General features: G+C 40.4%; 2 protein-coding genes and 1 long non-coding RNA gene across 5 annotated transcripts in view; 2 read left to right on the top strand and 1 right to left on the bottom strand.

Moving 5' to 3' along the window:
• Positions 1-3: 3 nt before the first annotated feature.
• On the top strand, positions 4-3,752 carry LOC130176238 (uncharacterized). Its single transcript, XR_008828846.1, has 2 exons — positions 4-813; positions 3,395-3,752. It is a non-coding gene; the product is annotated as an uncharacterized LOC130176238 (long non-coding RNA).
• A 4,242-nt stretch (positions 3,753-7,994) lies between these two features.
• On the bottom strand, positions 7,995-9,767 carry c2cd4a (C2 calcium dependent domain containing 4A). The gene is made up of 2 exons (XM_056387522.1): positions 9,600-9,767; positions 7,995-9,475 (listed from the first exon to the last, which is right to left on the bottom strand). The coding sequence occupies exon 2, from the start codon at positions 9,443-9,445 to the stop codon at positions 8,099-8,101; it is 1,347 nt and encodes a 448-aa protein (XP_056243497.1). The 5' UTR covers positions 9,446-9,475; positions 9,600-9,767; the 3' UTR covers positions 7,995-8,098.
• Positions 9,768-12,473: 2,706 nt separating this feature from the next.
• The window catches only part of tln2b (talin 2b), a 79,386-nt gene continuing 77,735 nt past the window's right edge, over positions 12,474-14,124 (top strand). For 2 of the 3 annotated variants that reach the window (XM_056386580.1, XM_056386581.1), the window contains exon 1: positions 12,474-12,706. The gene's annotated coding sequence lies outside the window, so the exon portion shown is untranslated. The remainder of the gene's footprint in view (positions 12,707-14,124) is intronic. The other variant, XM_056386579.1, reaches the window with a different exon arrangement.

The following is a 14,124-nucleotide window of genomic DNA, read 5'->3' on the forward strand; positions in this document are numbered from 1 at the left end:
CACTGTCTATGAGGGAACTGGGCAGTAGCAACCATATAAAAATCTAGTGAATTGAAACTGTTAAAAAAAACGATCACAGTAATCCACCTAAAACGCAGCAGCCAGCAAGGACTCACAAATCGGTTAATTAATTGTTGTATGGTTGATTTGTTGTTCATTTGATAATTGACAGTAAATTAAATCAACAGCAATTTCAAAATTGATTAATCATTTCAACCATGGCCAAAACAGGCAAAGATAAGTATAATTCACCAATACAAAATTCAACTACATAAAAACTTCATAATGCACGTGCCAGACAACAATCACAACAATCAGAGAAAAAACCACGTTCATCTACAAGCAATTATTTTATACCACCACACAGAGGTTGAAGACAGCAGGTAAACAGTGCAAACAGGTGGTTAGCTAACACCACGAGGCAGCTAGCAGCATTAGCGGCCTCATGTAGCCACCAACTAAAACACACACAGAACACAGCTATGACATTGACTTAAGTTATTCACGTTACCTTGGTCAGGTGAAGCGGTGATATCCAGCATCTCAGCTGAGAAAGTTCTCCGAGAAGAGCCGCATTTTATTCCTTTAAAAACGCACTTCTGTATGTTTGTAAGTAGCTACGTTTGTTATTGAAAACAGCAGCTGTGTTTTTGCAGTAGTCGTGACATTACGGTAGAGCTAGCACACAATCTAGGAGTTAACAAAAACTAAAGGATGGCAGCAACTTGCAAAGTAAAAGGGAAGTCACGCACCAAAGCGTGAACAGACCGCCTTACTGCGATGGTGCGTTTCATGTACGATGCAACAAATCCAGTAAGTCTTTCCTGACCTTTCACTCCTATATTCATGTTTTTATATCTCAGTTTTGCATTACATATTGCAAGACATATTGCAGCTGGGCTGATGTCTGTAGTTGATTAGAATTTCACTTTTAATAAAATACCTCTTAAAACCCATAAAAATACAATATGTGTATAAATAGAATACGTTTGCAGGTTTGATAATAGTTGGGAATCAGTTTTTTGTAACTGAACAAAGCTGAAAAAATGTCATTCTTTCATGGCTGCCACCTCTCACTCTCATTAGTTTGGGCTACCCACATTTCCACCTCTCCTCCATCTTTCACAAGGCACTGAGTACATAAGAAAGGGCCTTGTTTAGTTAGAAAAACTGCACAGTGTGTGCATCCCGGACTTTGAAGATTAGATCACAGAATGATGGAGGCTGCACAGTTTTAACAGCGCTTGTCGATCCCTAAGATTATTTTTGATATAGCGATTGTTCTCCTCTGTGTGAAAAGCTAAACTCAATTCATAGTCTGTCAACAATGTTATGCTGTCACCAGTTTGCCAAAGAGATCTAAGGTAGTTTTAGCAACAGACAAAATGTACAGCTAATAACATATTGAAGCACAGTACTATTCAAATTAATATAGAGGCAGGAGCAAACATTTCAAAATGGCAAACCTATCTTGAAAAAGAAAGCATGACTTTAGTTTTATGACACAGTACAGAGGATTTAAAGGTGCTATCATTCTATTAGTCCCTTGGGACAAGGCATAATTCTGGCACTTTGACTAGAATACATGTCTGGAGATATGTAATTGAAACAGAACTTGGATTTTGATAGCAAAGCTGCACCCAAAGGATTTCATTTTTATAACTCAGCCCAAGACACCTGAGTCTGTGCACTCTTAACATCAACAACTGCGGTAACTCCTTGCTTACAACCAAGTGATGAGAAATTTATTAAGGCAGAATCAGTGCTTCAGAAGCAGCCAATTCTTCCCACATCTGACTTATTGCAGCTGTGGTCTCTGACTTTGACTACCATGGAGAATGAGGCTTATGCTAACTTGAAAGTGCAGTCTCGGAGCTTGAAGTGTGAATGTTTCATGGTTAAACTCAGCGGTCTCTCCTAAGGCAAAACTCTTCCCTCGGTGCCACGGGTTGTGAAACACTAGTACAAAATGACACTGCAGTTTACCCTGGTCTGTATCAGTCAGTTGCCCAGTAAACCAAACTGGTAAACAGAGACTCATCACCTAGCTTCCATGTTTACCCTCAGTTAAACATGACTACAGGCTGTGAACCATTCGTTATCTATCGTCCCTGGTGCACTGTTATATTTACAACCCCTCTGTGAATCATATGATGATACAGTATGTTCGTGTACCAGGGGAAATTGATTTTCAATATGTGTGTGCTTCAAATTACACAATATTGAAGATGTGAAAATGTGATACAGCCTACTAGTTGAGGTAATGTCATTAAAAGTACAGTAAAGTAAAAGGCATGTTTGTCCTCCTTTGCCGTTAGTTAAGTAAACATATTTAAGCTTTAATAAATCACCATACCTGTGACCGAGGTTTCGTGTTACCTGTAGTGCTGATTGAAGATGAGCTGAACAGGTCCTTATTACATTTCATATCTGTGAGTGAGAGAGAGGGTTTCTCGTTTTTATGGAGTAGTTTTTTTTTGACACTACAGTGCTTTGAAATCATGATTAAACTTTACTTGATTTGTTGGTTTGTTCAAAATGAAAGCCCAAGAGCCTGTGCTTCATCTAAATTATTATAATTTATCTGTCTCCCTGGTTATTATAATGAAAATGCAATTCAATAAATTTGGTGTTTATGACGCTACCATGACATTGGATTTCTCCCCTCAAATATGATAATTAAGTTGAAAAATGATATGGGATGAGACCATAAATTGACTCTCCCCAAATAAACAATCGGCTCTACAGCCCACAACTTTTATAACATCTCAAAGTCAAGGACAAACAAAGTCGAGGGAATTGGGACTGTGAAGTTCCTCTGTGGTTTGGATGTTGGTTGTGTAAGTGGATCATAGGAAGTAGGACAGTAGAAATGACACAGACAGACCTAGATGTGTCTCATTGCCTCTTCCGCTCAGAGAACCTGATCAAGCACCAGACTGTATATTGACTGGGCAGACAAAATATACTGGCTAATGACCACAACCATACAATGCAAATGTAGTACATTGCAAAATGACATATCAATTAACCTTCTTTAAAAAATATTAAATATAAGTAAAAGTGTCAGAAGAGGTTAATTTAATCCCTAGATAATCACGAGTTAAATGATGTAAATAATGAGGCTGAGGCTGAATGATTTAAATGATGAGACATTTGATGTTGTGATTGGTGGATTATTCTTGGTAGGAGAATTCTTAACTGGGGCTCTTTGCATCTATAAAATGTGTTGCAAATTAGTATAAAACTCTTTCTTATGTCTATTTAAATCTGGCCATCTACCTGGACAAATAATTATGTATATGTGTATATATATGTGTATATATGTATGTTTATCGCAGAACAGCAAGGAGTATTCCCAACACATAATCCACTGCCTCCCACTTCATTTTAGATGCACTGGAAGGATGTATTGACAGCTGGCTTTGGATGCAAGCAGCAGCAGCATGACTGAAGCTGAGATGCATCTGAATCAAACAGACAGGGACAGCCTCTATCAACCTATGTGTCGAAATAAAAGCATCTCACACATGAAAGGCAGGATCTCCATGGTTTCCCCTGGAGCTGGGCCTCGTTGCCATGGGAGTGGAAGGCGCTATTGGAAGAGGAAAAACACAGAAAGACAGGCAGGAAGACAGTGTCATCTTTCCATGTACCTAATCATGCACAGTTTATTTTTGCCTTGAGTTTAATTATACTTTTCATTGTGTTATTATGGCAGTTTTTCTTTAAAATAAATAGTAAAAGCTCTAGTAGTCTCTATATTGTGTATCTAATAATTCTTTAACATCTATAATTAGCTTTAAACAAACAAATCCAGCTATTCTTGTGTCACCCCTCCTCGCCTATCACATGACCAGTACGTGGCAGACTGTTTGCCTAACTGTGTAATGGCTATTCAGCCAATATTGTGCAAGCTCTGTCCTGATTGTCCTAATGCAATTTACCATCCCATCAGCATGTGCCTGTTCCCGAGTGTGATCAGACATATCACATGGGGCAACTGAGAAATGAACACACAACCGGTGTGTTACACAGGGCCTCATGATGAGTTATTTTTGGCTTTTCTTCTTACTGACATACTGTCAAGATACCCAATTACTAAGCATCCATGCTTGTGAGTAATTGCTTTCCCAAGCCAGACAAGCGTGGTGTTCAGAGGGCTTCATGTGGAGTCTCAGCACCTATGAAACAGAGCAGGGTCAAACGAGTTCAAACACCGTGGTTCTGTTTATATAAGTCTGATCAGATGTGAGGAAGTCCAACCTCCAGTACGTTTGGTTGTTATGTACCAAACAGGTCACGGTTGGACTCAGCTCCATGCTGTGCCTGAGGTGATTGAGTAGGTGGTGTAACACAGGGCAGGTGCACAGTCCCAGTGATGAGTCTGCTACGTGCAGATACAGTATGGTTTGTTCTTGGCCTTATCGTAAACTGTGAATGTCTATACAGATAACAATATGTGAGGCGGTCGCAGGAAGTTGATTTTTTGACATTGTTAAATTGATGCTGTAACTGACAAGTCAGAGGCAGAATGAATGACCTGAATTGTTAGTGTGACACTGGAAATGTCAATAAAGAGGGACACATTCAGTCAAATCAAATATTCTGAGTTATGTCAGTTATGCCAATCATTTCAACACACAAGTATTATGTCATTCAAGCATTTTTTTAAACAAATTAAATTAATGTTCACTTGAAATGTACAATCTCTTACCTCACTTAAATACTGTGGACTCCTGTAAGTTTGGAGCATCATCAGGCAGACAGGGTGTGTGTGCGTGTGTGTGCGCATGTGTGTCTGTTTCAGTCAGATCTGGTTTCATCTTGTGTCGTGATGTGTCCTCACACAAACTAATGACGCAGCTCGAATACATCATATAGCTTGCTCATTACTTCCACTAATCTGTTGTAAAGCTGAACACTGAAGGCAGTGTTCACCGGTTTTAAGAGTGGGTCATAAATGGTGATGTCATGGCCCTGAAACAACAATCGCCCACAGCCACTAACATCATGGAAGATTTTGACCCCTTTCTATCAGGTAATTTGATGACAGTTGTTTAATATTGCAACTTAAGATCAAATTTGGTGTTTGGAAGGATTTTTTTTTTCTCGTATCAAATAAAGTATTTATAACATATATGTGATCAGTATGCTCACCTATTAGAAGACAGTCAAAAATTGTCATTAACAGTCTGCTTTAATGGTCATCTGCGTATATGCAGTCAATAAACTCAACCCCTTTCCTTACTGGTGTATGGGTATTAGACATCAGAATGCTTTGTACAGACAACATCATGGCAGTGACACCGGGAGACTATTCTTGCAGGACAGATAATGGATGGTAGTGGGAGGTGGATAACAAATTACAATGGAGATCCATAAAGCAGTTCTTACCCTGAGAACAAGAATGTGGACTAAAGAGTGTACTGGTGACTACATTGGTCAAACATGTTTACTGTGACATTTAAGGTGTATGTTATATTTTTTGGCACAATAGAAGAGCCTGGTAAAACAGAGAACAAGATAATCGACCTGGGTGGAACAGACTCATTTACGTAGGGAGGTTTTAAAAAAAGACAAGTGAGATATGGTAAGGGAAGTGGATAGTTTGCATTACTTGGTAAGAAAACATTTTCTTTCCATTTGAAGAAACAGTGAAAAGGGTTTGATGCAAATAGAAAGAGCTGAATATGGGAGAGTGGGGATTTATAATATTGTAGTTGTTGTCATTTCCAGCTCATTACTTTGATACTGTAAATGTGCATTAGCCGGGCAAAGGCATCCTGGTGAATGAAGGTAACCAGGCAACTGTTTTCAGACACTTGAGATTAAGCCAGTGCACTTCCCCTTTGGTGCGTTTACATTCATGATGCACAGCTTTTAGGGAGACAGATGTTTCCTACAGATAATATGAAAATTACTGCTATGAAATTACAGCTGGAAGTACAAATCACTGCAAAACAGCCCGCATCTTTGTATTTCCTGCTGTTGCTGTATATTTCTTTATCTTTCGAATCTTATTTTCAAAAGGCAAATATGAAAATGTACTAAAGTAATTTAGTGCGTTATAGTTAAAATTGTCCTGCCTGTGTATTTATGATGACTTTATTAGTCAGACTTTTCTCTTGCACCCAGTGCAGTATGAGGTCAACGCTAAAGGTGTGCTGTGTTTTAGGAAGTAGCAGTTTTCCGGGGATTGAATATGAATAGTTGTCATTATTTGACGCATTTATTCAGTGTCCATTGGTAGGTACATTTTGGTATGGGCGGCACCGGCATGAATCAAGGTCCTAATGCAGCTGTAACCATTGTGCTCCATAAAACCAACGCTTCTGCTCTCTTGAATGAAGATAGATTAGTGGAAATCCCTCTGAATCCTATCAGTGGTTGACCAGCAAAGGGGAATCACAGGTAATTCTCATTTATTACAGGGCATTTCACAGCTGAGTCAACACTCTATACAAAAGTGTCCAACAGTATCAGCCTCCTTGCAGGATCTGGAAACACATCCTGTGTGCAGAGAGGTATTGTTGAAAAATGTAGGTTGTCTGTGTGGGATTTTTATAGGTTTCTTTGTCAGAAATGAGATGTTGCCATGTATTACTGTAACGCAAAAGCCTGTGTATTAAGCCGTGTATTGTAGAAACACAAAACCCTTATTTCCATCAAAACAATTGAGAAGGGATTGCAGGTTCTTTGTGGCCGTGCTGAATCTGTAGTTCAAACTGAAAGTGGATCATGAGCTATATTTGTCCAGAGGCTTTTCTCAGTGGCACAATGCAAACTGTAAAATCTAGTAAAATATTTGCATTATAAAACATGCGTCATTACTGCCGTAGAGCTTTAAAACCAATCTCCCAGCAGGTTATATTATATTGTTGGCAGCGATAGCTATTTATATGTATTTGTGAATCCTTCCCATCTCCTCACATTACTGTATGTTGTTTTGGCATATACTGTATAACCAGCAGTTGTCCCCTTTCAGAGCTTTTCTGAGCCCTGAGAAACCTATTAATCTTTAACTAGGAGCTATAGTGGCAGTCGGTGCTTTTAAGCCTGATCTTTATTGCAGAAAGCAGCAGGATATACTTGCCTAGAGTCTGTTCAGTTGTGTAAACATGTATCTATATTGCGAGATACTGTCTTTTGTCTTCAAAATAAATCGTGTTTGGCTCTGTAGTTGTCTGAAAATAGGCCTGTTCTACTTCATATTATGAGCAGTGCAGTTCATTTTTGTATTTAGCCTTTTAGCCACCTAAACTATAATCAAATTCTCAGCCCAATTGATATTGTGGGGTGGGTTGTATTGTCGTTAAGATAAAATGTTATGTAAGAGCAAAAAGTACCCTTTTAAAGAGTATTTCTTCATGACCATCAAAAAGAAAAAAAAATCTTTATTAAAAGACCTGTGTCATAAGCAAAGTAATTGTAACTAGTAAGACTATTGGCCTTGCTGAGAAATATTATTTTCATAATTGAATGAAAAACCAGAGGAAAACTTGCTCATACAGCTTCAGTTAATATTCCTGACTGTAAGAGTCTGTTTCATAGTGTATCAGTTTATTTCTGTATCTGTTCTGTATCATAGTGGGGAGAAAAAACAGATAGAGCTTTTATTGTGCACTGATTGAAATTATGCATACTCAACAGTGAAAACTCCCCTCTAAGGTTTCTGGTTTCTAGTGATATTTTTAATCATCGGAAAGGTCAGGACGAAAACAACAGGCTTAGGAGAAATATGAGATGGTGGTTGTCTCACGGCACCTGATGCTGCAGCCACATTAACACATCAATGAATGAAAAGGCTGTAAATCATTATTTTAACAGGTAAGGATACATTTTTTATTTGTGGTGCATTTGTTTTTCTGATATTATTATTATCCTGAGAATTTAATTCCAAAAAACATGTATTTATAAAAACCGTTTGAACCAATTGTATAAGGCCTTATTTTGTCTTATTTTGAAATGAAATGTATTAAAGACAAACAATCTTAGTGTTTTCCATAATTTAATCATTATAAAATCTTGTTTTACAATACAAAAATGGAAATAAATAATTGAATTCATAAATAAGCTGATGAGGAAGTACTTAGGTTTATAATGGCACAATGCTAGAAAGAGGCAAATCACAATCTCCGAGGAGATAGTCTCTTTTCAGGGTGGACATTTTGTTCACTACTTTAAAGCGAAGGGACCGCTGGCTGAGGTCTTCCTCTGAGATACCATCAAAGAAGAAATCCTCATTGAAGATGGGATTACGGCTCTTTCTGATGACTGTACTGCGTTGCTTCTGGACTTTTCCAGGAACCAGAGAGAGGCTGATGCTGCAGTTGATAATCTTGGGATCTACAGAGAGAGGATATAGGCCCTCAGCACTGATCAGTCGAACCCGTAGTCTTTGGTTATCCAGACAGTACTCTGCTGAGAGTCTCAGGCTGCCATCTTTCCCTATGGGTACTATTCTTTCCTTCATTACCCTCTCTCGGTGCAGAGTCAAGTCCATGGGGAAAATGGTGGGCGGCGCCAGGCTGCAGTTGCTGGGCAGGCCTTCAGCTAACCCCTCTGATGCCCTCCTCATGACATTGGGGCTGTTGTCTGTGGAGCTGCCTTCATCTGTGGACAGGGAATTGTTCCTGGACACCATCGCCTTCCTCATGTTCCGTGACAACAGCAGTTCATGACTCAGTGCTTTGAAGAGGGAAGACTTGGCAGGGCACCTGGTCAGCAGTGGCGAGCTGAAAGGAGAGGATTCAGTAGAGGAAGTCGTATCGCTGTCCAGAGTGGTGTGCCAGTTCAGTGTGTAGCATCTCGGTGAAAGCCTTGACGTCAGGGTGTTAAGACTGAAAGAGGAAGGGGAGGAGGAAGGGGAGGTGGAGGGGGAGGCTTTGGAGCACACGCTGGAACGGCTCCTGGGCAGCAGCAGTGGAGAGGAGCCAGGATCAGAGTGGAAGAGCGACTCCTTCCTTCTGGTGTGGGGGCTCTCCAGTAAGGTGCAAAACCCGTAGCAGGTCTGGGTTTTGGCCAGGTGTGGAAGGGACAAGGCAGCCTGACTCTGGGGATCCGCATTGGTGGTCTCCTCATCACTGCAGCCATCGTAGGGGCTCTCATCCACACTCTCCACCTGGATGATGTGTGTGTTGAGATGCTCATGAGGTGTCACCTCTATGTCAGGGCTAGCCCTCTCACAGGCAGACACCTTCGGAAGGCGAGCGGCTCGGCCCTGCTCCGTGTTCTTCATCTCATGCAGGGATGGGATTGTTGGGGGGATGCAGAACTCTGGGATGTTGTCAGGGGTGATGACGTTAGGACAGAGAGAAATCCTTTTGGGTTTGTCAACTCTTTCTCCAAACATGATATCACCAATTTTAAAGCTGAGTTCGGCTGATGGGATGGGCAGGTTAGATCTCTCCACTGACACACGAATCTTCTCCACCACCCACATGGGTCCTCTGGTAGCAATGAGGGGGAAACTCTGTAAAATCAAAAGAATATTCTTGTTAAGTGTCCTGAAATCAAACACTCACACATACAGACTATAAAAAGAAAACTGTGCCCTAACAACTAAAATCATTAACTTTGCAGGAATACTTTCTTACCTTATGTTCTGAAGATATGGATAATCCACTAAGTGTTCCTGAACAGGATGGACTGATTGCTCCGGCTAAAAGTTCAGGGTGTTGTGACAAATCCCTGAGGCTCTCTTGACTGCAGATGGAGGTTCTCTCTTGTCAAGAGCAGCACATCTGTGGCTGTTTGAGAGATGCAGGCAGTTTAAATGAAGCAGGAAACCAGTGAATCTAACACACGCCTCCCCCTATGCTGCTTGAACAGGATCCTCCCTCTCTCCTTGGCCACTGGTTCCCATGGAAATATCCAAACCACAACAGAGCTCCGTGGTCCTGTAGTAGCCGTTGTACCGTTTTGGCAAGATAAGTTCACTACATTGAAAGTGAACAACTGTTTTTAAACAAGTGGTAGGCTGTTAACTCACGTTTGCTTTTCCATTTATTGAAATTAGATGTATGACCTTGTTCCATTAAGATAAACGAAGTGATCTGATAAGATAATAATTCTGCGCTATTTTCAGAACATTGGAAGTGCCATTAACTTTAAGTGGCAATGGTTCAAGGGATAAAGCTGGCCAAGCTTCACTGAGTTTAGGAGAGCTACAGGTCAATCAGGTGTTTCAGTGAGAGCAATGGTTAATAGCTTGCCGCTGAGGTCCTTGTGGTATTGAAATAAATGTAGCAATTGCTACTGGTTGAACCATCTGGTGTTAGTATAACCTATATCTGCTCAATCCACTACTCACACTCACTTTGAAAGAAATATTAAGACATTTTTATTGCTTCATCATCACACAATTCTAGATATACTATATATATATATATATATATATATATACAGTATATATAGTTTGTATATACATATATATACATATATATACATATATATATATATATATACATATATATACATACATATATATATATATATATATATATATATATATATATATCTATATATATATACATATATACATATATACATATATATACATATATATATCCTACTAACGAACAGCAGCAGTGTTGGCAGGGCAGAACATAATGTCTCTTTATAAGAGATATGATTTCTGAAAAGTCAACATCAGTGTTAAAAGGGACACGGAGAACGGTGATTTATTTACACCCACACAAACCGCTGCTCTTTAGTCCTGCAACCTCTACAGAAACGTTGTAATGCCAGTGCTTCCCCCTTGTGGTGGGACACGAATCAGCTGTAGTATGAATGATTCATGTTTGACAGAGAGGTGTAATTTTGGTAAGCCTGCATTGGAGAGCTATAACTTGACAGTTATTGCAGTCATTCCCACAAACCTTTTTTCTTTTTTTCTTTTTTTCCTTTAAAACACACACTCAAACAGTGAAAACAATCCTGTGTCAGGTTCTACATGTTTTGGCATGTTTCATAGGCTACTGCAACAAGGACAGTCCTTTTGACAGTTTGTCTCTTGGCTTTCTAGATTGAAAAGTGGTAAGGGGGAAAAAAAAGCTCCACTCTGCACAGGACAAGGTTCAAGTGGAGTAACGTGGTAACCACGTGTTACCAGGCACTAAAGGACAGAATGATGTCAGTGCTAACAATATACCAGGAAAGTGTCCTAAATGGGGTACTTCTCAGAAATGTTTTCCAAAACGTTAAGATCACATCAGTTATTCAAGCGTAGCTCTCATACTTCTTGTTCCTTGCAAACCAAAGTAGAAGAATTTGAAGAATTCGAGGTAAATTTTAAAGATTGCATATTTTAAAAAAAAAGCAAAAAGCAAATATTAACTCTATGTCTTTTGAAAATATCATGCATTACATGCCTACTGTGGGTCAGTTTGTGTGTCCTCTGTGTGTTTGTGTGTGATACCTGGAAGAATGAAAATCAGGAATGCAGTTTTACATAATTTAGAACAACGTGCATACTAACTGTCAGGATAAAAAGGTTTTAAAGTTCCAAATTGCTGCCATCAACAATAAATCTTTAGGAAATAGCTCAGCATTTTCTGCGATTCAGAGGAAGTGCAGTGTGAATCAAGCAAAAAATATTTTGAGCACCAATGCAGAAACACATGATCACTCCGCTTATAATATTTGCATGTATGAAAAATTAATAATGCACATTAATATGTTGTGGGTAGATATTACAACACTTAACATCCCGTGCTTTGTCCTCTATTTCCAGTGTCCGGGCATGTCCTTGCATTTGGATGCTTGTGCATCTCCATTAGGGGGCAGTATCTGTTTAGAAAACAACAGTACACCCACTGAGGGAGCTGCTAGTCTGATTGATACATTAAATATACTCTAATTATGACTCAGATATGCAAAACAGCAAAGTGCTCTCTTCAAAATACTCAACTGGAGAACATGGTTTATGAATTCATCATTCAGCTGTGCGGAAACTCCTCCACATTCCCCTAAAGAAAAATTCTCCCTGCTCTTTCCAGATAGCAGTGGTCTGAGATGTACTGCATGGTGTTTAAAACACCAGCCTCCATGAGGCATAAATGTGACCCTGTGTGAAAATGCCAGCTGAAAACCTTGTGTCAGAGTGGGACAGAGCGCAGCACAGCAGCGAGGACTGCCCCTTGCTAATGCTTGTGTGTGCTGACACGCTTTTGGCAGGTGCACTTCACTGCACAAATTCAAAGCATTTTTTCAAAATAAGAGGCAACTGAGTCATTCAAATCTTTCCTGTGTTCTTTTTTTCTTTTTTTTTTTGTGCATGATGCATTTACTTGATTGTCAGGTCTATTTTATCTCTCAGGGTCGTTCATTTGAATCAATATAATATTCCTGAGCCTTTAAAATCCGTCCAGCTGAGGGCTACATCTTTATGATTATCAGGCACCGTGGGTGATTGTGACGCCGCTTCCTTTTTTTTCGGCGCATAGATATGTGGTCGTTTTTTTTTTCTCTCTCTCTCTTCTCTTCCCATCTCTCTCCACTGTACGATAAACGAGGAGGGGCTTGATGCCGTGGAGGAGGCAGGCAGGCAGGCAAGGCAGGCTGAGCTGGGCTGAGCTGAGCTGAGCTGAGCTGACCCGCTTGCCGTGTGTATGTGTGCGTATGTGTGTGTGTGTGTGTGTGTGTGTGTCGCCTCGCCTATATCCAAGACAGCCCGTATGCATTAACGAGCGACAGACATCAGGTAGGATTTCGCCTTCATTTCTTTCCCCCCTAAGATATTTTTTACTGTGTTTCTGAAACCCTGGCGCTGTTGTTGAAGGTGCTGTTCCTCCCAAACGGGCTCACTACAGGGAGGCAGGCGGACCCGCTCGGTGTTATGGCTCAGCAGAAGCGCTGAAAACATTTCATATTAACAGCCTGCAGCCGACCTTTTTTTTTTTCTTTTCTTTTTTTCTCACATGATTAGTGTGATGTGATCCACTCCACCGTCTCCTTGTTCTTCTTTGGATTTAACATCAGTCGATTTGCTTCAGCTGGTGCTTTATTATAAGCCTGTCAAGTCTTATTTCTTCGGCTAAAACGTGACTGAGTGCTTTTGACATTGACAGATAAGAGGTTAACCAAAAAAAAAAAAAAGAAAAAAGATGAATATTTCATTGACCTACTTGTTTGGCCGTTGTTGCTGCATGTTAAATATTTAGGCTTGCCGAATTTTGTGCCTTGAAGTAGGTTAAATAGACAACTAACACAGCCCAGCTTCAGCATCAGTGCTGCCTGGCAAAGAAATGTGCTGTACAGTAAGTTGGACTTGACCTGAATGTTATCTGGATCTGCTCAACATCAAAGCTGACATTGACAATGTGGGATGCTTGGGATGTAACCACCGATGATTTACAGTAGGCTGACAGGAAAAATGTGGGCAGAATAGGCAGAGGACAGTCTGTAATGGTCAGTTTGGTCAAGTTTCTTAAGCCTGCAAAAGCTACAAGCCCAGTTATCCTTTGCCCAAAAAAAAAAATCTGCTACTTCGTAGATCCCAGTAGGAAAATTCTTTCTTTTTATCTGACACCTGCCTGCTTGCAGAGATAAAGAGTGCACATTCACCTGGCTATGGTGCTGCTGCTCTCTCCCAGACACCAGCAGGGAGGCAGTGCACCCTCTGACTGACTGACTGAAGGACATATCAGCAGAACCACTAGGCCACCCTGCCGCCCATACAGATGCTTATGAACTGCACTTGTGAAGATATGTATTTTATGAGCTGTGACATGTTCTTGTTTCACACAGGTACAGGTCGGTAAACCAACACAGTAACTGTGGGGTGAGGGGCCCTGCGCAGTAAAAACCCCCTACATATCTTTCCGTGGTTGGTTTTCCATACAGTGCTTTGAGTTTGTGGAACAAATGTGTGAGTGTCGGGCTGACTCGGCACACCAAACCACATGAGCTACCACGTTAGCCTCTTTTGACGTGCTCATTTACTGAAAAAGCTATTGGCTTCTGTTACCAACTGTTTGAAAGATTTCACCCCCACCCCTCTACAGTGTAAAGCAGCTGACCATTTACTATGAGAGGCTTCTTGGATAGCAAGGGTCAATTCAAGGATACTCATGCTGTGGAGGGGGTGGGGGCGGGGGTGGGGTGGGGGGGTGTATGGGG

This window comes from Seriola aureovittata, chromosome 10 (assembly GCF_021018895.1).
Source record: "Seriola aureovittata isolate HTS-2021-v1 ecotype China chromosome 10, ASM2101889v1, whole genome shotgun sequence".
In the NCBI taxonomy this organism is placed as follows: domain Eukaryota; kingdom Metazoa; phylum Chordata; class Actinopteri; order Carangiformes; family Carangidae; genus Seriola; species Seriola aureovittata.